General features: G+C 43.2%; 1 protein-coding gene across 3 annotated transcripts in view; it reads left to right on the top strand.

Annotated features, from left to right (window-relative positions):
- The window catches only part of TRANK1 (tetratricopeptide repeat and ankyrin repeat containing 1), a 117,657-nt gene that overhangs the window by 73,428 nt on the left and 21,768 nt on the right, over positions 1–22,461 (top strand). For 2 of the 3 annotated variants that reach the window (XM_007971810.3, XM_007971813.3), the window contains 6 exons: positions 6,336–6,497; positions 9,970–10,224; positions 12,510–12,686; positions 13,346–16,222; positions 19,093–19,292; positions 19,583–19,720. In XM_007971810.3, coding sequence (XP_007970001.3) covers positions 6,336–6,497; positions 9,970–10,224; positions 12,510–12,686; positions 13,346–16,222; positions 19,093–19,292; positions 19,583–19,720 — 3,809 coding nt within the window. The remainder of the gene's footprint in view (positions 1–6,335; positions 6,498–9,969; positions 10,225–12,509; positions 12,687–13,345; positions 16,223–19,092; positions 19,293–19,582; positions 19,721–22,461) is intronic. The other variant, XM_037988474.2, reaches the window with a different exon arrangement.

Consider the following 22,461-nt stretch of genomic DNA (forward strand, 5'->3'; position numbering starts at 1 on the left):
CCTTGTTTAATACAATCCTTGAATATCTGTTAATCCTGAAAATGCTTTGTCTTCTGAGGCAAGGTTCTTGCTCTCGCTTCTCTTCTCTCTCCTTCACCAGTTAAATGTGACCCGGTTTTGGAACCAAGAGAAAAGACTTAGTAGAATCTCAGCGTGTCCCCTTTTCACTCATTAGAATTCACCTGTACTTGCTTGGCAGAAAAGCATGCATGAGAGGACTGTGCATTGTTCCAGGCTTGCCATTCGGCTCACCAGGTAGCCTGTGATTGTAGTGGATGCAGTCAAGCCTAAAGCCTTCCATGCTCAATGGTAAACTTGTTGGATGTTTGATTTCTGTAAAGTTTTCCAGACCATTGGTCACAAAAATTTTCTTGCTGTGCTAGAGGAATATTGAAAGACTATAGAGAAACGTGAGTGAAAGGAACTAGTAAAATAAAATCTATAAAGAGGATAAGTTAATCAGGAAGGGCTGGCAAGGTGGAGTCGTATATTTCCCAAAGTATTCTAGGCAGTGGAACTCTTTTTTTTTTTGAGACAGAGTTTTGTTCTTGTTGCCTAGGCTGGAGTGCAATGGCAGAATCTCTGCTCACTGCAACCTCCGTCTCCTGGGTCCAAGTGATTCTCCTGCCTCAGCCTCCCATGTAACTGGGATTATAGGCATGCACCACCATGCCTGGCTAATTTTGTATTTTTTGTAGAGATGGGGTTTCACTGTGTTGGTCAGGCTGGTCTCCAACTCCTGACCTCAGGTGATCCACTCACTTCAGCCTCCTATAGTGCTGCGATTACAGGCGTGAGCTGTGGCTCCTGGCCCAGCAGTAGAACTCATGGAGAAGCCTAAAGCCTATGTGAACTCCATAGGTGATGATCTTCAAATGAAATTATATACTGAATATCACTGTTCCTTTATACATCCAGAGAGTTGTAGAGAGTTACATGCATACATTTTGTTTCTAAGATTTTACCGAGTGCACAAAGTTTAAAACCCCACTAAGCGGGGGCTGGGGAATCTTTCTAGACCTTGTCCATGAAGTATAATTTTCTTAGATGATGGACATGTCCTACACCTATTCTGTCTGATATGATAGCCACTCATCACATGTGACTGTTGAGCAGTTGAAATATATGTGGCTCATGCATCTGAAGAACCAGACATTTAATTTTATTTAATTAACTGTAATTTTATGTAAGTTAGTGGCCATGTATGGGATAATGTAGCTTCAGACTTTAGCTCCCAGAAGGTGTTTCTATCCAGAACAGTAGCTGAGGAGACTATGGGAGAATCAAAGGAGGAGGCGCAGGGCCATGGGAATGAAGGAGGATCCACTTTGTTTTTATGGACCTTAATCCTTCCCCATCCTAATCCATTAAAGGGACAGATGGAAGCATTATCTTTAGGAAGAGCTGCTGCTAGGGAGCTGTACCTGTGCCTAACATTTGTTTTTCGCATCTATGGTCCTGAGTATAAAATAACATTAGAATATGAGTTGTTTTACACTTAGATGAATGAACATTCCACTTTACAGACCATGATGAAAGATACTTTCTCCCTTGACTCTTCCTCAAGTTTGCTGTACCCATTTTGCTGATAACAGTGGTCCTCATCTCTTCGGATGGGGCTGCTTTGGCATCTAGGTGAGAAATAAAGGGTCTTGCTAAATATTTCTGCTGTTCTCTAAACCAGTGTTTCTCCATCTTAACATGTACACGAATCATTTGGGAGCCTGCTAAAATGCACATTTTGATTCAGCAGATTCAGGGCAGAACCCGAGATTCTGTATTTCTCACTAGCTGCCAGGGCATGCCAGGGACCACTTTGAGGAGCAAGGCTTTCGTCCTAAATAGTCAAGATTACAGAACTGTCTTTATCCAGTTTTCACAGCCACCACCAGATGGCAGCATGTCCATTTTCTCTACCTGCTGTTGCTGCTCAGCTCTTTCCTTAGGACCAAGAACCACAAGATTGGAGCCTTTGTTTTCCTCACAGTTGTTTGTGATCTTCTCTCTGACTTACTAGTTCTTGGCCTTTTCGAGTCAGCTTACATCAGGCCTCTGAAACCTCGTCTCTCTGGTCCTCCAAGGGGGAGCCAGCTGCTTTCTGCTGTGCTCAGCACCAGAACAGTGCCTGTTTTCAGTTAATGCAGACTTAAAGGATGTCTGTCATACTTGTTCCTTTTTATAAAACCAATCTTTTTATATATTTAGAAAATTTATGAAATGTAGAAAATAAACTATTAATTCTCTGTAATTGTACCTGCCAGAAAAAAATTAATGTATTTGTTATATGGTCATTTAGTCTTACTCCGCACATTTTTAGTTACATATTTATATTTTATTTTATAAAATGTGATGAGAATATAAATTTAAATGGATAAAAATATGTGTAATAAAACCTAACAGTTTTGCTTTTTAAACCTTATAAAAAGATTTTGGACAAAAATGAAACCTCCTTTGAAATAATTTATTTCTATTTTCTATTACTTCTGACTATGGTTGCCACTTCAGAAGAGCTTTTTAATTTGTAATTTCAAATCTGCATATATACACAGCAAGTCATCACTTAACATTATTAACAGGTTCTTGGAAACTGACTTTAAGCAAAATGATGTATAACGAAACCAGTTTTACCATAGGTTAATTGATAACAAACAAGAGTTAAGTTCTTAGGGCATAGTTTTGGTCACAAAAACATCACCAAACTTCTAAATAAAGATCTAATATTAAACATGGAAATAAATGTGAGCTATACATACATTTAAGAAACGTTAGTAGAAACAAGTAAGATATTTATTTACCCAGTTATTCCAGTTCAGTGTTGAAGGTGGCCAGTTTATTCTGGCAGCTCAGGGAGCCAAGTGGGAGCCAGTCCTCCACAGGATTCCATTCAATTGCAGGGCTCACTCACTCACATCCACACTCACTCAGACTGGGACAATTGAGATGTGCCAGTTTACCTATCATGCACATCTTTGGGGTGTGGGAGGAAACCTGAGTACTTAGAGGAAATCCATGCAAAGATGGGAAGAACATGCAAACTCCACACAGTGTCCCTGGTGAGGACCCAATTTGTTTTCTCATCCATATTATAATGAAACTATTGAAGAGAATGTTATTTGAGGACCTGCTGTATTTGCTAAATGTGATCATTGTTGAAAATTTGTAAAAGTATAGTTTTATGTAAAAGGAAATTTATTGTAATTACATGTTAGCACATTTGTATTCAGTCTTTTGTTTTTCAGTACTTATGTAGTCATCTTTTAAAAAACTCTTGATTATAATGCATAAGCAACTTTGTTTCCTGATCTTTCTTTTGACTCTTTTTAAGCTTAATGGAAATTTAGAAACAAAATCAGAAAAGATCAGTGAAGTAAACAAGTCACCCACAGACCTCCTACCAAGGGATACCATTTGTCAGTATTTAGCAACTTTCCATCTGTATCATTCTCTGATTTCTTTCGTGATGTTTCAATCTTTTCCTCATCTATAACTGCCTTCTTAACAAGTCTGAACCATGTAATCATGTATTTATTATGCAGCTGCATCTAATTGTTTCTTTTGTTGAGCTTAGTATGTTTCTGTTCATTTTCATGTGAGTTTTTTACTAAACTTATTTTCCTGGGGGAAGAATGATGTTTTTGCAAAGATTTTATCAGGCAGACAAGCAGCAAGTTTCCATCAGCTTGATAGTGAAGGAAGTTTATCTTTTACTAAAGGTCCTATTTTTTTTTTTTTTTTTTTCTGTACTGTGAGTTTTCATTGTTTTTTGTGTCTTCATAGGTATTTTATGATGAAGATGGGAGGGCAAAGTTCAGGGATGCTAGCCAGATACTGCTTTACTACACAACGATTTCTATCTCAGTGAGCTTCCAGCCAAGGTGATGTGGGTCTTTCTTTGCCAAATGATTATCATTTTCTGTTCTCTAGAGGATGATGCTATAGTGGATCCTCTTTCTGCCTGGCACCTGAACGTCTCTTGATTAGAGTGGGCAATGAGTACTTGCCCCAGAAGTGGATGTGTGTATGTTTCTGGTGTTCTGACTTGAGTTTTTGAAATGTAATTCAGATGTGTGTCAGAAGGTGTGGCAGATGTTGGAGAGCTCTGTCTGGCTTCCCTTGGATCCCTTTTACCATTTCTGGGTGCCCCCTGACATTGGTGTGTGTGCAGTTTGAAAAGTCAGCACCCGAGGCTTGTTTTCAAGAGACTGCCTTTGGGCTTATAGCAGCTGTTTTGCTCATGCTTCTTTTTAAACCAGAAATGTCTGGGAATTTATATTGTCCAAAGGCAGCCTGTAGCTAGCAACTGATAGATGTGAGAATATGAAAGCCCATTTCCTTTGCCTTGCAGAGGGACCTCTCTGAAGTGTGACTCACACTCCAGAGCCTTCTTGTGGGATCAGGCTGAGGCCACCCTCTGTGGGACTTTGCCTGAGTGCATACGTGGGTTTGGCTTCCTCTCTCACCCTTATTGTGCTTCTCCTACTCCCCTACTGGTCTTCCTTCTTAATAAACTTCCTCCTTAAAAAATTGTGAGCAAATCTAGTGTCTACTGCTGGGGAACATGACTGAAGGATGCTTTTAATTTTTTTTCCTATTTTCGAATAGCCTATCTCTTTTAAAGTATTCCCATTCTGGTAGAACATGACATTGGACATTCATTCATCTCTTCACAACCATGATAGTGCCACTCTGGGCCAGGCTCTTTTCACTTGGTGTGAAAATAAATGTCCAGTCCTGCTCCCTTATCTGTTCAGTAAGATTCCATTTTAATTAAGAATAGTTTTTGATACCTAATAAAAAAATTTGTCTTTTTTTCCAACACTTCATCAGTGACTATTTTCTTTCTTTCTTGTTTCTTTTCTTTTCTCTCTCTCTTTCTCTTTCTTTCTCTCTCTGTTTCTCTCTCTCTCTCTTTTGAGACAGGGTCTTGCTCTGTTGCCCAGTCTGGGGTGCAGTAGTGTAATCATTACTCATTTTAGCCTCAAACTCCTGGGCTCAAGCAATCCTCCTGCCTCAGCCTCCCGAGTAGCTGGGACCACAGGCATGTGCCATTATACCTGGCAAATTTTTGTATTTTATTTGTATATATGAATATGTGTATATATATGTATATGTGTGTGTACCTATATATGTTTTGTAGAGACGGGGTTTTGCCAAGTTGCTCAGGCTGGTCTTGAAGTCCTGAGCTCAAGAAATCCACCCATTTCAGCCTCCCAAAGTGCTGGGATTACAGGTGTGAGCCATCGCACCCAGCCACTGGGTGTTTTCTCATCATGACTACTTTATCAAATAAGTTGAATGAAAAAGATACTATCTTCCCTTCCTCAGCCAGAGAGATGGCTCCTTACTTGGCCTTTTCCGCTTGCAAATAAGATATAAAAGTTTGGGTGGCTGACATGTAGTTGGATGTTGCTGTGTGCTAAGCCATCTTTCTGCTATCACTCCCTGAATTGTTGTATCAGTTATCTATTGCTGCATAACAAAATACCCTAAATTTCATGGCTTAAAACAACAAGCATGCTGGGTGTGATGGCTTACACCTGTAATCCCAGCACTTTGGGAGGCTAAGGCGAGTGGATTATGAGGTCAGGAGTTCAAGACCAGCCCGGCCAAGATGGTGAAACCCCGTCTACTAAAAACACAAAAGTTAGCTGGGCGCGGTGGCAGATACCTGTAATCCCAGCTACTCGGGAGGCTGAGGCAGGAGAATTGCTTGAACCCCGGTGGCAGAGGTTGCAGTGAGCCGAGATCATGCCACTGCACTCCAGCCTGGGCAATAGAGTAAGATTCCGTCTCAAAAAAAAAACAAAACCCAAAAAACCAACACGCATTTATTTAGCTCCTGATCCTACAGGTCAGCAATTTAATCTGGGCTGTTCTTACGGCCTTAATTGAACTTATTCAAGTGTCTGCAGTCTTTGCTGATGTTGGCTGGTTTCTTTCACATCTATAGGGCCTCAGTTTAGACAACTAGGCCGATTCCTTCCTATTCTATGTTGTCTCTTGTCTCTCAGCAGGCTAGCCTGACTCGTTTACATGATGAAGGCAGAGCCTCAAGAGAGTCAGCAGAAGTATACAAGGCTTCTTGAAGGCCCAGACTAAGAACTGGCACAAAAATCACATCTACTGCATGCTATTTGTCATAGCAAGTCATGAAGCTAGTCCAGAATCAGGGGAGGGTGGAGCGGAAAGAGGCTCCACTTCTTGATGGGAGGAGTGACGAAGTCACATTGCACAGCATGTGAATATATGGAAGGTTGGAGAATTGTGGTTATTTTTGCAATCTGTAACAGCTGCAATTTCTGTATTCAGAAGCATTACCTGGTGCTGTTTTGTAGGATTCAGCAATGGTGATGGACCCACTAGTGAAAATGACATTTTCAGGAAGGTCTTGGAGCAGCTGGTGAGGTATATGAACTCAGGAAACCGGTTATTGCATAAAAACTTTCTGAAGCAGGAAGTAGTTCAGAAGTTCTTGCGCCTCCTTTCTACTCTGCAAGGTAATTTTTTCCACAACATTCAATTATGTTAAAAGTGATGATTTATGTTCATTAAAATTCTTTTCTAATATCTGTTCAGAAATTAATTTTAAAAAATAAAGATAATGTATCTACATGTAAAACATTCACACAGTACAGAGCATTCTTTTTAATAGGCGTAAAATCTATTACATACCCCTGAACTTCAACCCCTAAATCCCATCCCCAGAAACAACCTGTTACTAGTTTTTGTTTTTTGAGACGGAGTCTTCCTCTGCCGCCCAGGCTGGAGTGCAGTGGCCGGATCTCGGCTCACTGCAAGCTCCGCCTCCCCAGTTCACGCCATTCTCCTGCCTCAGCCTCCCGAGTAGCTGGGACTACAGGCGCCCGCCACGTCGCCCGGCTAGTTTTTTGTATTTTTTAGTAGAAACAGGGTTTCACCGTGTTAGCCAGGATGGTCTTGATCTCCTGACCTCGTGATCCGCCCGTCTCGGCCTCCCAAAGTGCTGGGATTACAGGCTTGAGCCACTGCGCCCGGCTGTTACTAGTTTTTTATGTGTCCTTCTAGAAATACTATTTGCATATACAGTCATTTAAAAAATACTATAGATATTTCTCTCTTCTATACATATTGGCTAATGTTGGAGTATAAAGTTATTGTAGAATTGAATGTTCTTTTTCATTATGGGGAAATCAGGAAACTTCCTGAAAAGAACTTTAGATGACAAAAATTTAAATAATTTGGGAAGATTCTAGAAATTCTAAGTAGGTAAAATTTAGTATTTTTAAAATGAACACTTCATAAGGCTGAGATGTCTCCATTTTACAAAGAGAGCAGGAAGGCATGGCCTGAGAAACCTCAAATACTCAGGGTATGCAGCAGATGATAGTATTTAAGGCTTGGAGTCTAGCATTCAAGTCTTGTTTCCACCACATACCAGATCTGTGACCTTAGGCCAATTAATTAACCTCTTTAAGCTTCAGTTTCTTCATCCCCTTGCCTTGGCCAGGGGACTAACCTCATGAGATAATGGATATAGAACACTTAGTCTAATGTCCTGCACATAAAATGCTAGTACTCATTAGCTGTTACGATGGGATGAGATGAGGTTAGGTTGTCAGCCTTTCTTTCCTAGGTATCAGTGAGTCAAAGATAACCAGCATACCTGTTAAACACACTCTAGGATGGGGCCACATTGTATGGGATCAATTAGATGTAGACATTCTGTACAAACCACATCTAGGGAGCCTTTGGTTTTTGGACTTAATGTCATTTGATCCATGGCCCATGAAGACTGTCCTCATTTATATTTAGGGTTGTGAAAATAAAACTTTATTTAATGGTATTTGGTAAAAATCTCATAAGAGCCCATGTGATGGGAATGCTGCTTCTCCAATGTCCTTTGTGTCTTATGGACTATGTTCCTATGCCTCCTTTGTTTCTCTGTAGGGTATTGTAAGTGTTGGTGTGGGTTCTTCTTTCACTTTGGCTTGGTTACTTTCCCCTTTCCTCTTATTCCTTACTCTCTGTACCTTTCTTGAAGGTCTCTCCCTCAACTGTCTTCCAGAGTTGAGTGGGTCTCTAATCCACCCAACCTTTTTGATGTTTTTCTGTCTTCATTTTTCCTTTTTTTTCTCTTTGTATCCTTAACTGGCCATAGGGTAGGCTATTTATAGGTCTTCCTATTGAAAATGACAGACTCCAATGGGCTAAAAATTGGCAAAAAAGTTACTTTTTTGACTCTCATAATAAAAATGCCAGGCTGGCTTCAAGTACAGCTGGCTTCAGGGAGCTCACCAATGTCATTACGACCCATTGTCTCCCATCTTTCAACTCAGCTCTCCACTAGTTGGCTTCCATCTCAGACTCTCTGTGGAAATGTGATTGAGGTCTCTAATCTCTGACTTGTCCCACATTTCTGGACTTGTGGACCCATCTGTCTCTCTCTCTCAGTGGTTCGAACAAATGTCCTAGGCTTCACTTCGGATCGTGATGTATACCTCTGTAGCTAAATGTGATCAGAAGGATGGAGATTCTTGATTGGCTTAGGTCCAAATCACATGCTACCCTATCCCATCCATACGTCAACGAAGAGTGCCAGAAGGTGGGAGAGGGCTGTTACCAGATGATGAGCGAATAGATTCTGGGGGACAAAAATTGCAAATGCCTATTTAAATAGTTTGCCTTTTACACTTTTATTTTGATTCCTGTTAAAATAAGATGATAGACTAGCCTATATTTAATTTCTTCTTATTTTAAAATGAACATTTTAAATATTAAAATGAATATTCATTTTAAGAAAACTTGGAAAAAGATGGGAAGCAAAAACTAGCAAATGCAAATCAAGTTGCTCTTATTTAGGTAATCCTTGATTTTTCTCCCCTTCTGCTATATCTCCCTGCTTTCTTAGTGGTAGGGTTGCTAGACAAAATACAGAATACCCTGTTAAATTTAAATTTCAGATAAGCAATGAATAATTTTTTAGTATAAATGTGTCCCCAAATATTACATATATATATATACTTATACAAAAATTTCTTTGTTGTTCATCTAAAATTCAAATTTAATTGGCATCCTATGTTTTTATTTGCTAAATCTGGCCATCTACTTGCTGAAGATCTGATTAAAATGTTTTCTACTCTTGGCCGGGCTCATTGGCTCACACCTATAATCTCAGCACTTTGGGAGGCCAAGGCAGGTGGATCACAAGGTCAGGAGATCGAGACCATCCTGGCTAACACGGTGAAACCCCGTCTCTACTAAAAGTACAAAAAAGTGGCCGGGCATTGTGGCGGGTGCCTGTAGTCCCAGCTACTTGGGAGGCTGAGGCAGGAGAATGGCTTGAACCCAGGAGACAGAGCTTGCAGTGAGCCGAGATCGCACCACTGTACTCCAGCCTGAGTGACAGAGTGAGACTCCATCTCAGAAAACAACAACAACAACAACCAGTTTTCTACTCTTAAGATTCACCAGCAGTATGAAGTGGAATAACTTTTATCCTGTCTTTAGACATCAAAGATGAGATGGAAACTTTTGTTTATCATGATAAAAAATCAAGAATTAAGAGATAAACCATCTTCTCATGGTTACTTTGTGGCTCTGGACTTTTTAATTTTTCTGTAGTATCTCTCTGTATTTCAGTATTTGTTAGGAAAAGACACTCTTAATATCACGCAAAATTTAAGTCCGGCTTTTGCCCTTCTGATCTCAGCAGAATACTCTGAATTCAAGTATTCTGTGTTAAGACACAGTCATCATTCTTCTGTCTCTTGGGCCGGGGTCTCTACCCTTCATAGGGTATTTCTAATCTTCCCATGAAGTCTGAAGGTCATTACACTGATGTTCACGAGTGGCTAAGCAACATGACCCAAATAATTAATTACTTGTTTATATAATCCATGTTAATTGTATATGGATGTTGGGTTGTGATTGGGGAAAGAAGAGAAATCATATGAACGTTTTTGGAATGTGTCTTACTCTTATTTTTGAAAGAAATTCCTCCTGACCTGGTCTGTGATATTAATCAAGACTGTGCCACCATCGTCTTCAAATTCTTATTGGAAAAACAGAAATGGCCTGAGGTGCTTCTGCTGCTGACCCGCAAAGTAAGTGGAGAGCCACCGCTTGGAGATTGCCTCATTAAAGACTGCAACTTCTCAGACCTCGACATCTGTACTATCATCCCCCACCTCAGCACCTGGGACCAGCGAAAGAAACAGCTTCTGGGCCGCCTGATAGACAGTGGAGGTGAGAGTGACTGGATGCTAAGCGTTGGAGACTTGTCCACATTCTCCATATGATGGAGTCCAGGCCACTGCCTGCCTTTCCCTTGCTTTTGGAGGCACCATGAAGTTCACCCTTATTGTCTACCCTGTATATTCTTGTTTTGAAACAGTGATGAAGGTTACTGCCCTGTAAGTGAGTTGCCCTTGAGGAACTCTGCATTTTTTGTGAATTCCAGTTACTACTTTTCTCTTTTGTATGGGAAACATCAGGTGTGTGAAGGGTCCTTGGCTCTGGTTTAGCCTACAGCAGTCATTTCCTCCTGACCTCTGGCTAGACTTTGACTGGCAGTGGATATACTGTGTGGATCCTTGTCTACTCCTGTGACATTCTTTTCTGATCAACGGATTGGGATTCAAGATGCTTGTTTTTAAAGAAACAGTCAAGTAATTGGTGGGTGGAAGCATCTGCTGCTTTAATGAGAACTATCACGCATGGCTGGGTGTGTGTCTGGAGTTTGCAGACATCTTGCTGAATTGGCTTTTATTTCCAAGCTGATTTAGAAACACCAACCTCCTCCTACCTCTGTCCCTCACACCTCCACTAATGCCACTACTAACCGTGTGGCCTTGGGCATGCCATTTATGCCTTCATCTCCTGATTGGTAAAATGGGAATAAATAGGCCTCCTTTCTTAGGGTTGTTTTGGATATTAAATGAGTTAACGTGTGCAGGCTTTCAGAAGGGTGCTTTGGCTATATCGTTCTCTGCTTGCTTCGTGCTGTATGAGGAAATGTCTTTCATGAGAAGAGACATTATGTGTTATCAACAACACATAATATGTAAGATGTAACAGTGACACACAAGACGTTGTGTCTATCAATAGCACATTGATCCTTAGCCCTCAAAGTGCCACACACCTTGCAAAGCCTTTGGGTGTTGGCTCCGTCCACAGCTTTCAGTAGGTAGATGAGGCGGCTTCTACAATTTATTTTTTTAAACTCCTTTCTTAAGTGGAGTGTTACTTTCTTTGCCTGGAATCCACAGCTGTCATGAATTCCTGTTTTATTCCTTGATTCAGCCAGCACTTATAGAGCACACCTCAGGATCAGGTGCTAGGAACCAAGCCCACAGAGGTGAGTGTGCAGCTGCTGGAAGTGTGTGGAGGAGACTGCCGATCTACCATGGGTGGGTCTGCCTTCTGGTGGAGGTTGGAGGCTGGGGAACTTCGATGCAGAGGAGTTGTGTGGACTGAGCTAAAAAGAAGGTGATTTGGGGCCGGGCGCGGTGGCTCAAGCCTGTAATCCCAGCACTTTGGGAGGCCGAGACGGGCGGATCACGAGGTCAGGAGATCGAGACCATCCTGGCTAACACGGTGAAACCCTGTCTCTACTAAAAAATACAAAAAACTAGCCGGGCGAGGTGTTGGGCGCCTGTAGTCCCAGCTACTCGGGAGGCTGAGGCAGGAGAATGGCGTAAACCTGGGAGGTGGAGCTTGCAGTGAGCTGAGATCCGGCCACTGCACTCCAGCCTGGGTGACAGAGCGAGACTCCGTCTAAAAAAAAAAAAAGGAAGGTGATTTGGGGTGGAGAGATGTGAGGGAAGATGAGAGTTGAGAATAGGAGCTCGGTAGAAGCAAGGGTTGTGGCATGATCTCATTCAAAAGTGGGAGTTGAACAACGAAAACACATGGACACAGGGAGGGGCACATCACACACAAGGGCCTGTTGGGGGTGGGGGGCTAGGGGAGGGGTAGCATTAGGAGAAATACCTAATGTAGGTGACAGGTTGATGGGTGCAGCAAACCACCATGGCACATGTATACCTATGTAACAAACCTGCACGTTCTGCACATGTATTCCAGAACTTAAAGTATTTTATTTATATATATATATATATATATATATATATATATATAGAGAGAGAGAGAGAGAGAGAGAGAGAGAGAGAGAGAGAAGCAAGTGATGTAGAAAGTGCCCTCACACTGATGTTAGGCAGAGTTTCAGTTCTCATGCCCTGTCCTCATGCCAGGACAGTGGGAATGATGGGAACTATGCTCCTGTGGTGGGGAGCTGGAGAGGAGGTGGGGGCAACGCTCCCGGACAGCATGCTTGAAGGAGCTGGGCTTTCACCGTGTGGCTACTGGCAGAAGCCTTTGCCTCCCAAAATGGGCGCTGGTAGGAGGATCTTGGAAGTTAGGTAAACATGAGCTCTCTTCCCTTACAACTGAATAACTGAGGCAGTCCTTCTCTCGTCAGGCGAGCCAGGCTGTGCCTGCTCACATTGCCCTTCCCTTCTGCCCTCTCCCAGCCTTGCCTGATGGTCTTCAGGGGAGCCAGGAGAGGCCACTTGTCATGTGTCTGAAATACGAGGACTTCGAGTTGGCTTTCCTTCTCTTGACCAAGGGCGCAGACCCCCGTGCTATTTCTCTCATGGAAGGTGATACTCCTTTGCATGCAGCACTCCACATCTTTCTAGAGATCAAAGGTAAGCCCTTGTTTTTTAAGCAGCCTTTTCCTTGAGGAGGAAGCTGGATATTAGAACTGATGCTGTTTTCTGGTCTTTCCTTTTGTTTAAACCAGTGATCTGAAAAAGGCCCATTTCTTGACCAGGCCTGCCCATGTCACCTGGCCCCTCACTTGTAGCATGATGGGAAGAACTGACCACCATGGTGAATGGTCAGGGTGGGTTGATGGAGGATTCTTAAGTTCCAGAGTTGACTGTTGGTAGTTGAAAAGTACTTTCCATTTATTTATATCATTTTCATGAGTCTGCATATGAAGGATCTTGCTAGAATCTTATATGGTTATTTCAGGACATTTGGACTGGATAATTATTTGTTGCATGGCACTCTCCTGTGCATTGTAGGATGTTTAGCAGCATCCCTGGCCTCCACCTACTAGCTGCCAGTGACACTTCCCCAGTTGTGATAATAAAAAATGTCTCTATCTATACATTGCCAATGTCCCTTGGGGAGTAAATCACCGTTGGTTGAGAACCACTGAGTTCTTTAATGGAGTTCAGATTTTTGGGGGAGTTCAGCATTCTGAGATGCCCCTGACTGGCATCACTCTCAAACCCCAGGGTCTGCTGTCCCCTGAGAAGAGTGACTCGGTGCTCACAGGGTTTTTGTTTGTGCCTTTCAGCTGACATTGGTTTTAGCTTCCTCAACCATCTGTTGGATCTGTTTTGGTCCAACCCCACCGAATTCGACTACCTCAACCCCAATGTCCAGGACAGCAATGGGAACACGCTAATGCACATCCTCTTCCAGAAGGGCATGCTAAAGCGCATGAAGAAGCTGTTAGACCTGCTGGTGAAGTTTGACATCAACTTCAACCTGAAGAACAAAGAGGGCAAAGATGCACGGCACCGGATTAAGAAGAACGATTCTCTGCTCTTGGCCTGGAACAAAGCTCTGATGGAGAACAGGCGGAGGAGCCGGCAGGACTCTGCTGCCCACCCGGGGAAACTCCCAAGGTCCACTGCCCCTGGTCACACATCTCAGCTCAAGTCCCAAGGTTCATTCAAGTCAGTGCCATGTGGTGCTACTGCCAGAACCCTGCCTGAAGGAAGTGCAGTCCCTGACAGCTGGGAGACTCTCCCAGATACCCAGGTGACCAGGGAGAAGCCTGGAGCTCTTAGGCCATGCTCTCTGAGAGACTGCCTTATGCAGGACATCACAGTTTTGATTCAGCAGATTGAAGTGGATCCGTCTTTCCCAGAGGACTGTCTTCAGAGCTCTGAGCCTCTGGAGGCAGGAGCTGGCAAGGAAGGAAAGAAAGATGAGCTCCAGCTGACCCTGGGTACAGGGGCCCCTGACTGTAGTGAGGCAGGGGAAGGACATGCTCAGGTGGGCCTTGGGGCCTTGCAGCTTGTGCCTGCTGATAACAGAGGGAAGGAGGGCAATGACGATCAGGATGACTGGAGCACGCAGGAGATTGAGGCCTGCCTCCAGGACTTTGATAACATGACGTGGGAGATCGAGTGCACTTCAGAAATGCTGAAGAAGCTGTCTAGTAAGGTAATGACCAAGGTCATCAAGAAGAAAATCATCCTTGCCATTCAGCAGCTGGGAAATGGTGAGTGGACCCAGGGCCTGCAGAAGCGACTGAAGCACCTGAAAGGAAGCATCCAGCTCTTCGAAGCTAAGCTAGACAAAGGAGCCCGGATGCTGTGGGAGCTCGCCATTGACTTCTCCCCTCGATGCAGTGAGAACCCTGAGAAGATCATTGCCACAGAGCAGAACACGTGTGCAATGGAGAAATCAGGGCGAATCTACACAGAAATCATCCGGATTTGGGACATCGTCTTAGATCACTGCAAACTGGCTGATTCCATCAAGGCCATCTGCAATGCCTACAACCGGGGCTTGTCCTGTGTCCTGCGGAAGAAGCTGAAGGGTATCAATAAAGGCCAAGTGTCAGCTAACATGAAAATTCAAAAGCGTATACCCCGCTGCTATGTGGAGGACATGGAGGCCGAGAAGGGCAGGGAGCATGTCAATCCTGAGTACTTTCCCCCAGCCAGTGCAGTGGAGACAGAATATAACATCATGAAGTTCCACAGCTTCAGCACCAACATGGCCTTTAACATCCTCAATGACACGACAGCCACAGTGGAGTACCCCTTCCGGGTGGGTGAGCTTGAGTACGCGGTGATCGACCTCAACCCCAGGCCACTGGAGCCCATCATCCTTATTGGGCGAAGTGGAACTGGGAAGACAACCTGCTGCTTGTACAGATTGTGGAAGAAATTCCACGTTTACTGGGAAAAAGCTGAGCAGGCAGGAAGCCCGTTGCTGGCCAAACAGGTCTGGCTGAAGAGAAGGTTGGAAGTGGAACCCGGAAAAGAGGGTCCAGGTGGGGAGGAAGAGGAGGAGGAAGAGGATGAGGAAGAGGAAGGTTCTATTGAAGTGGAAACAGAAAGTATAGATGAGCAGGAGTACGAAGCCTGCGCAGGAGGAGCCAGTGTGGAGCCAGCAGGGGATGGCCAAGCTGCAGAAGTATGTGCACCAGAACATCCCCACCAGCTGGAGCATTTACATCAGATCTTTGTGACCAAGAACCACGTCCTATGCCAGGAGGTACAAAGGAATTTCATTGAGCTTTCCAAGTCCACCAAGGCCACCAGTCATTACAAACCACTGGACCCCAACATTCACAAACTCCAGGACCTGAGGGACGAGAACTTTCCTCTGTTTGTCACTTCCAAGCAGCTGCTTCTCCTGCTTGATGCTTCTCTGCCCAAACCTTTTTTTCTGAGAAACGAAGATGGAAGCTTGAAAAGAACCATCATAGGATGGTCCACACAGGAGGAGTCAACCATCCCCAGTTGGCAAGAGGATGAGGAGGAGGCTGAGGTGGATGGGGACTACAGTGAGGAGGATAAAGCTGTAGAAATGCGTACAGGTGACAGTGACCCCCGGGTGTACGTGACGTTTGAGGTGTTCAAAAATGAAATATGGCCCAAAATGACCAAAGGGAGGACTGCCTACAACCCCGCACTGATTTGGAAAGAAATAAAATCTTTTCTGAAGGGTTCTTTTGAGGCCCTCAGCTGTCCCTGTGGGAGACTCACTGAAGACGCATATAAGAAATTAGGGAGGAAACGGTGCCCCAATTTCAAGGAAGACCGGAGTGAGATCTACAGCCTCTTCTGTCTGTATCAGCAAATCAGGTCCCAGAAAGGTTATTTTGATGAAGAGGATGTTCTGTATAACATATCCCGGAGACTGTCGAAGCTCAGGGTGCTCCCATGGTCCATCCACGAGCTCTATGGTGATGAGATTCAAGACTTTACCCAGGCCGAGCTGGCGCTGCTGATGAAATGCATCAACGACCCCAACTCTATGTTCCTCACGGGGGACACGGCCCAGAGCATCATGAAGGGCGTGGCCTTCCGCTTCAGTGATCTGCGCTCTCTGTTCCACTACGCCAGCAGAAACACCGTAGACAAGCAGTGTGCTGTTCGGAAGCCCAAGAAGATCCACCAGCTGTACCAGAATTACAGGTCCCACTCAGGTAAGTCCAGGCCTTGGGCTTGCCTACTGGGGTGCTTAGGCACAGACTTTGGGCTGCCTTTGAAGCTGAAGACTAGCTCTTGTTAAGTTTTTACAGTTGAAGTAAGGGTAGTATTTTGGAATTTGTTAGTAAATACGCTCATGGACAAGAGATAGTATGATTTTGGCCACTGCTCCTTAAGTTGATAATTTAAGCTGTGGTTGGGTGGCAACTGATCTTTAAGTAATTGTATCTCAAGGAGTTTGCCATAACATGAGTACATTTCAGGGCGAACATTTAAGCTGTTTGAGAACTTTCATTAAAGCCCTTGGGAAGTACCTGCTCTTTCTTTATAAAAGTAATGTACCAGTTACAAGTCATTAATCCCTGAACCAGGTTTTCTCCCAAAGGGAAGGAAAAAAAAAAAAAAGGGAGGGTGGTAGGCAGTGGGAGTTAACACACACTTGGGTGCTTTTAATTTGTGTCTTAGTTTTGCCCCCTTTCTGTGCCAGGCACAACGCTAAACGGTTTATCTATAGTACCTGTGCTTAATCTTCATAACACCACTGCGAGGTAAGCATCAGTCCCATTTTATAAAGGAGAAACTAAGGCACACAAGTTTAAATAACAGGGTACCAATGCTAGAATATTTCGTTTGTGGTTTATAGATACTAACAAATTTACCTCCTTTGGCCTACAAATATCTGTGAACAATATGGAGTATTGCTTTACATGTTTAAAAACTTTAATGGGATCATGGTGGACATACCTTTCTGCAACTGGGTATTTTTGCCTAATGTTATATTGTTGAGATTTCTTTATTTCTTTTCTTTTTTTTTTTTTTTTGAGATAGAGTGTTGCTCTGTTGCTCAGGCTGGAGTGCAGTAGCGTGACCTCGGCTCACTGCAACCTCCACCTTCTGGGTTCAAGTGATTTTCCTGCCTTAGCCTCCCGAGTAGCTGGGTTTACAGGCGCCTGCCACCAAGCCCAGCTAATTTTGTATTTTTAGTAGAGATGAGTTTTTGCTATGTTGGTCAGGCTGGTCTTGAACTCCTGACCTCAGGTGATCCACCCACCTCGGCCTCTCAAAGTTCTGGGATTGCAGGTGTGAGCCACCATGCCTGGCCTGTTGTTGAGAATTTTGCATGTTGATAATGTGGAGTTCTAGTGCATTCATTGAGGTTCACATAGCATAAAAGGCACCCATTTGAAATGTGCAATTTAGTGTTTTTTAATGTATTCACAAGATTGTGCAACTATCACCATCATCTAATTCTAGAACATTTTCAGAAATTAAAAACCCCCTCAAAACCCATAACCATAGCAGTTACTACTCGTTGTGTCCTTCCTCCCACTCCATGGCAACCACTCATCTTTCTGTTTCTACGGATCCACCTATTGTGGACATTTCATATGGGCGGAATCATATAATGCATGGCCTTTTGTGTCTAGTTTCTTTCACTCGGTTTAATGTCTTCAAGGTTTATGCATGTATAGTATGTATCAGCACTTTATTTCTTTCTATGGTTGAACCATCTTTTATTCTTTGAGTATGGTTACATAAAAAATTGCTTGTCTAGTTCCTTAGAAGGCCATTTAAATGGATTCCACTGCAACTTTCGTTCCCTTTTCTGATTCTCCTGTTAATGTAGATGTATCTTCGGCCCCTGCTAACTCCTAATGGGAAGAGAACCACAGTAGAAGCTTATTTGTTTAGATTCAGCAGTTTCCAAAACCTTAGACTTATTGCTTTATATTGTATACTTTTAATAACAGTAGTATTGGATAGTCACATTTTCCTTTCACTATTTGGTAACCGCAATGGGGATACATATGCCCATTTCATGATGTTCTACCTAGACCATTGTATTCTATCTGGTGTTAGCAAAGGGCACATGGCCTCTAAGAGTAGTGGAGAGACCCAGGAAGGTCTATGTTCGAGTCCTATCACTTGGAGATATTTATTAACTTCTGAGACCTCAGAGTTCCTGTTTGTAAAAGTGCAGTTGTCTCATCTGTCTCACTGCATTGTTGTGAGGATTTGTTGTTGTGAGGATTAAATGGGATGACTTTCTTTTAAGGTGCCTGCTGTATGATAGGTATTCAGTCAATGTCACTATTAATGTCACTTCAGATGTTAGAGAAGAAATGGGACCCAGGAAAAAATCTCTTTGGAAAATCCTCTCTCCTGCTCTGACATTTTTTCTTAGTGTAACCCTCTTTCAACTGAGTATAAACCTGGGGGAAAAGGGTGGTGGAGGCCTTCCTTAGCTCACATGCAGCACTGTTTTTACCATGGTAATGTTGCTTCTGACTCTGTAAGCACCAATGGGAGAGGACAAAGTAATGGTGGTTTTCTTACCAAAGTCAATACCAGCCCCTTATAAGAGCATTCTAACAGCTCTCATTGTTTGTTTGTTTTTTTTTTCCTTTTCTGTTTTTGTTTTTGTTTCTGTTTTTTAGTTGAGACAGAGTCTCACTCTGTCACCCATGCTGGAGTGTGCGGTGGTGTGATCCCGGCTCACTGCAACCTCTGCTTCCTGGGTTCAAGCGATTCTCTTGCCTCAGCCTCCCGAGGTCTCATTGTTTATATTACATTTTTGCCTTGACTCTTCTTTGTGAGGTAATTTTCTCTAATATGAATATAGATTGGGGAGGAGATCCCACAAAACTCTCTGAGGACAGCAACATATATCTGCCTTCTCATCCACTGCACCCAGAGAGCTCAGCGCTGCAATGGTAATCAAATGGAAACTGAAAACAGGCTTGCAATTATACATACTCTAGGGGTCAAATCTGCTTGTCAGGAAAAACATGTCCCCCACCCCAAATAACCAAAAAACTCAGCCATGTTGTTCATTATCCAACTTGGGTTTTCTATTTCGTTCTAGGAATCCTCAATCTGGCATCTGGAGTGGTAGATTTACTTCAGTTCTATTTCCCAGAATCTTTTGATCGCCTTCCAAGGGATTCTGGCCTCTTTGATGGTCCCAAGCCAACTGTTCTGGAGTCTTGTAGTGTAAGCGACTTGGCAATTTTGCTACGAGGGAATAAAAGGAAAACTCAGCCCATTGAATTTGGAGCCCACCAGGTGAGCTGCTTGGGATTTTATGTTTTGAAATAAAAGATAGTTTGCATTTGAAAAAAGGTTTGAGAAGCTAAATTATTCTGCAAGGTAGCATTAAAAATAGTCCCTGACCCACAGTGGGTGAGTCCCAGAGATGGCTGAGTGAACAAGTATTTCAATCTTTCCCCTGGCCTGCCTGACCATGTTTATGCTGGCCATTTCTCTTTAAAAACATTACCTTTCTCCCGTAGAAACAGACTGAGGCTTACTGAGGTTTTCTCTGTAGAATTTAATATTCTTTTGTTTTTCTTCAGGTAATCCTTGTGGCCAATGAAATGGCAAAGGAGAAAATTCCAGAAGAGCTGGGGTTAGCACTTGTGCTAACAATTTATGAAGCGAAAGGCTTAGAATTTGATGATGTCCTCCTTTACAACTTTTTTACTGATTCTGAGGTATGCCACACCTAATTCTTTTCACACAATGAATATTTATGTATGAGCTGAACTTCACTCTGGGGAAGAGAATTTGGAGCTGAGGGTAAGAGAGTTTATCACAGGCTCCTGTTTGTGTTTTGGAGCGTCATTCATTCAGTATGAGGTTTTGTGTGTTTAGATGTGGGTTTGACATTAGCTGTGGGTTGTTTCACAGTGTGTCATGGGCTGGTTCCCCCTGTGCCCTGCCTTTCTTTGGCTCTCTAGTACCCAAGTGCCAGTGTACAGTTCTCATTAGCCACTGTTATCCTTGGCTCCCAGGGATGCCCAAGTTGGAGCAAGCTCTAAGGAGAGCCTTACAGATGAAGCCAAGGTTAGCAATGTCCACCCTGTGATGACAGAACTGGGTAAGGTCAGTTCATAGATAGAGACAATTCCAGGAAGACAAATGAGGCTTGGTTCCTGCCCTCTGGATCAGGTAATATGGGGGACAAGAACAGCTTCCTTGCATGGGAGACCCCTCTAGCATGGCTTTACTACCACTGCTTGCAGCCCATGCAGATGATGGCAGCCAAAGAGTCCCCACATTGACCCCCAGTGACCTCTGTATTGGTCCACTGCTTTCACTTGGCTCCTGAGTCCTTGTGGGTTTTTCTCCCCAAGCTTAGTTCATTATGGGTAGAGCCACCAACTCATGGCCATTGTCCTGGGTTTTCTAGCCACTGTTTTCTCTTTTCCACCATCGTTTGGTGGAGACTCAGGCTGGCTGCTGACTGTACTGTGGGGTCTTCTTTGGGGACTTAGCTGGCTGTGTGCCAGTCCTTGTTGCAGACTTCCATTGCACATGATGCATGCTTAAAGGGGCTATGTTATACCCAAGTCAAGAACACTGTTGGCTTTAACACTTTAAAAATTTGCCCCAGAACTGACCCTTTAGAGAGAGTCCTTCCTTTTTTTCTTATCATTTTTTAAATGTTATTTTGCCTTAATAGCACAACTATTATAATATTGCTATAGGCGCTGTGCAGTTTATAGAGTCATTGCCTCACTCCACCAACCCTCTGAGGTTATATGTATTTTTATTACTCTCATTCCATTTTTAAAAATTTATTTTTATTTTTATAGAGATATGGTCTTGCTGTGTTGCCCAGGCTGGTCTCAAACTCCTGGCCTTACGTGATCTTCCCGCCTTGGCCTCCCAAAGTGCTGAGATTATAAACATGAACCACCTTTATCTGTAGATAAAGCAGAAGGTCACTGAGATTAGTAAATTTCTCATAGTTATAACGTAGATGGCAGAGCCTGGAAATGAACTCAGATATTTTGAGTTCTAAATCTCTTTCCATTTTCCTTCCTTTTAAAGACTTGCATGCGAATTGAATTCCAGAACCTTCCACAATTAGCATATCACTGCGATTCCTTATGTACATTCCTTTCCTATTAAATTTTGCTAATAAAATCAGATGCACACTCATTAACCCTGGAACCATTTTTACCTCTGAGGACTAACTTTTTTTCCTAATGATACATCCATCGGTCATGGTTGGACTGAGGCTCTCCTAAAAGAGGAAGGGTAAGACTTTGTTGTTTCTGTTCTTTATTAAGTACCAGTTGTATGCTTGTGTGAGTAAGAAACTCAAGGAGCTCTGGACTTCAGGATCTGTAAATTGTGATTGGCTTTATTTGTGAAAGAAAAATCCAGTTTTGTGTCTTACCTTGATCCTGGAAGTGGCGAAGGCTCAGGTATCTTGACCCTGTGCCCCCACCAATGGCTCAGGGAGTTGCCTGAAATTAAAAAAATCCCAAACGGAATCTTTTGTTAACATCCACTTTATCCTGTGTACACAGTAAGACTTCAGGAAATACTTTGGTTGGGGTTCTTCCTGGTGTCAATGTGACCATGCATTGCCTGGCCCAAAGCACACCCTCAATTTATCATTTACAACCTCCAGGCCAAAGGGAATCGGTCAGCAGATGAGAGGAAATGTTTTCATAAACAGAGAGGAAAGACAGTTCCCATATATCCTCAGCCTCTTCTGGTCTGGCTGCTTACATGGGGTTTCTTTCGAGGTAGCTGAAGGCTGCTGAACAGTGATTGCTATTTGAACTTGGAGAACTGTGGAGAGCTCTTCTCTCTCCTTGACCTCTTCTTCTATCTCATTTATATTTCAGGCAAGCTCTCTCTTTGAAGCAGCTGTTATCTGGGCTTATATGTGAGTGGGTTGAGGGGTATGGTGCTTGTTGGCCTGGTTTGTGATTCTTCTCTCTAGAGGGTTTATTGTTACCTGTTGAACCACATGGTCACCAGAGCCATCTCCTGAGATGTGAAAGGGACCACAGAACGGGCACCCCAAAGCTTTTTGTAGGATGTTGTCTTCTTTTGGGGGAGAGGAAGTCATTCTTCCAGTCACCCTCAAGCTATCCTTTGGTGGGGACTTGGAAGGGTGACTGGCATTTATACCTTGCCCCAGTGGGACCTCCTTTGTTTCATACTTGTGGCAGTGGGACAGGAGGGACGTTGAAAACTACAACCTTTATGGTTTGTCTAATTGACCTAGAGAATAGACCCCTCAAAGGTAGACTTGCTAGTAAAATCCAAGCCTTTTCCTTCACAATTGATGTTACCAAGAGAAGAAACTGGAAGACTTTAAATTTTCCTACTTCTATTCCCACAAATGCTGTAGGCCTGTATCCTTGCTACAAGTACATAAGCGCACTCCTAAAAGGGCCCACCTTGGAAATAAAATATGTTTGATTCATGA

Source organism: Chlorocebus sabaeus, chromosome 15, assembly GCF_047675955.1.
Source record: "Chlorocebus sabaeus isolate Y175 chromosome 15, mChlSab1.0.hap1, whole genome shotgun sequence".
NCBI classification, from domain to species: Eukaryota; Metazoa; Chordata; class Mammalia; order Primates; family Cercopithecidae; genus Chlorocebus; species Chlorocebus sabaeus.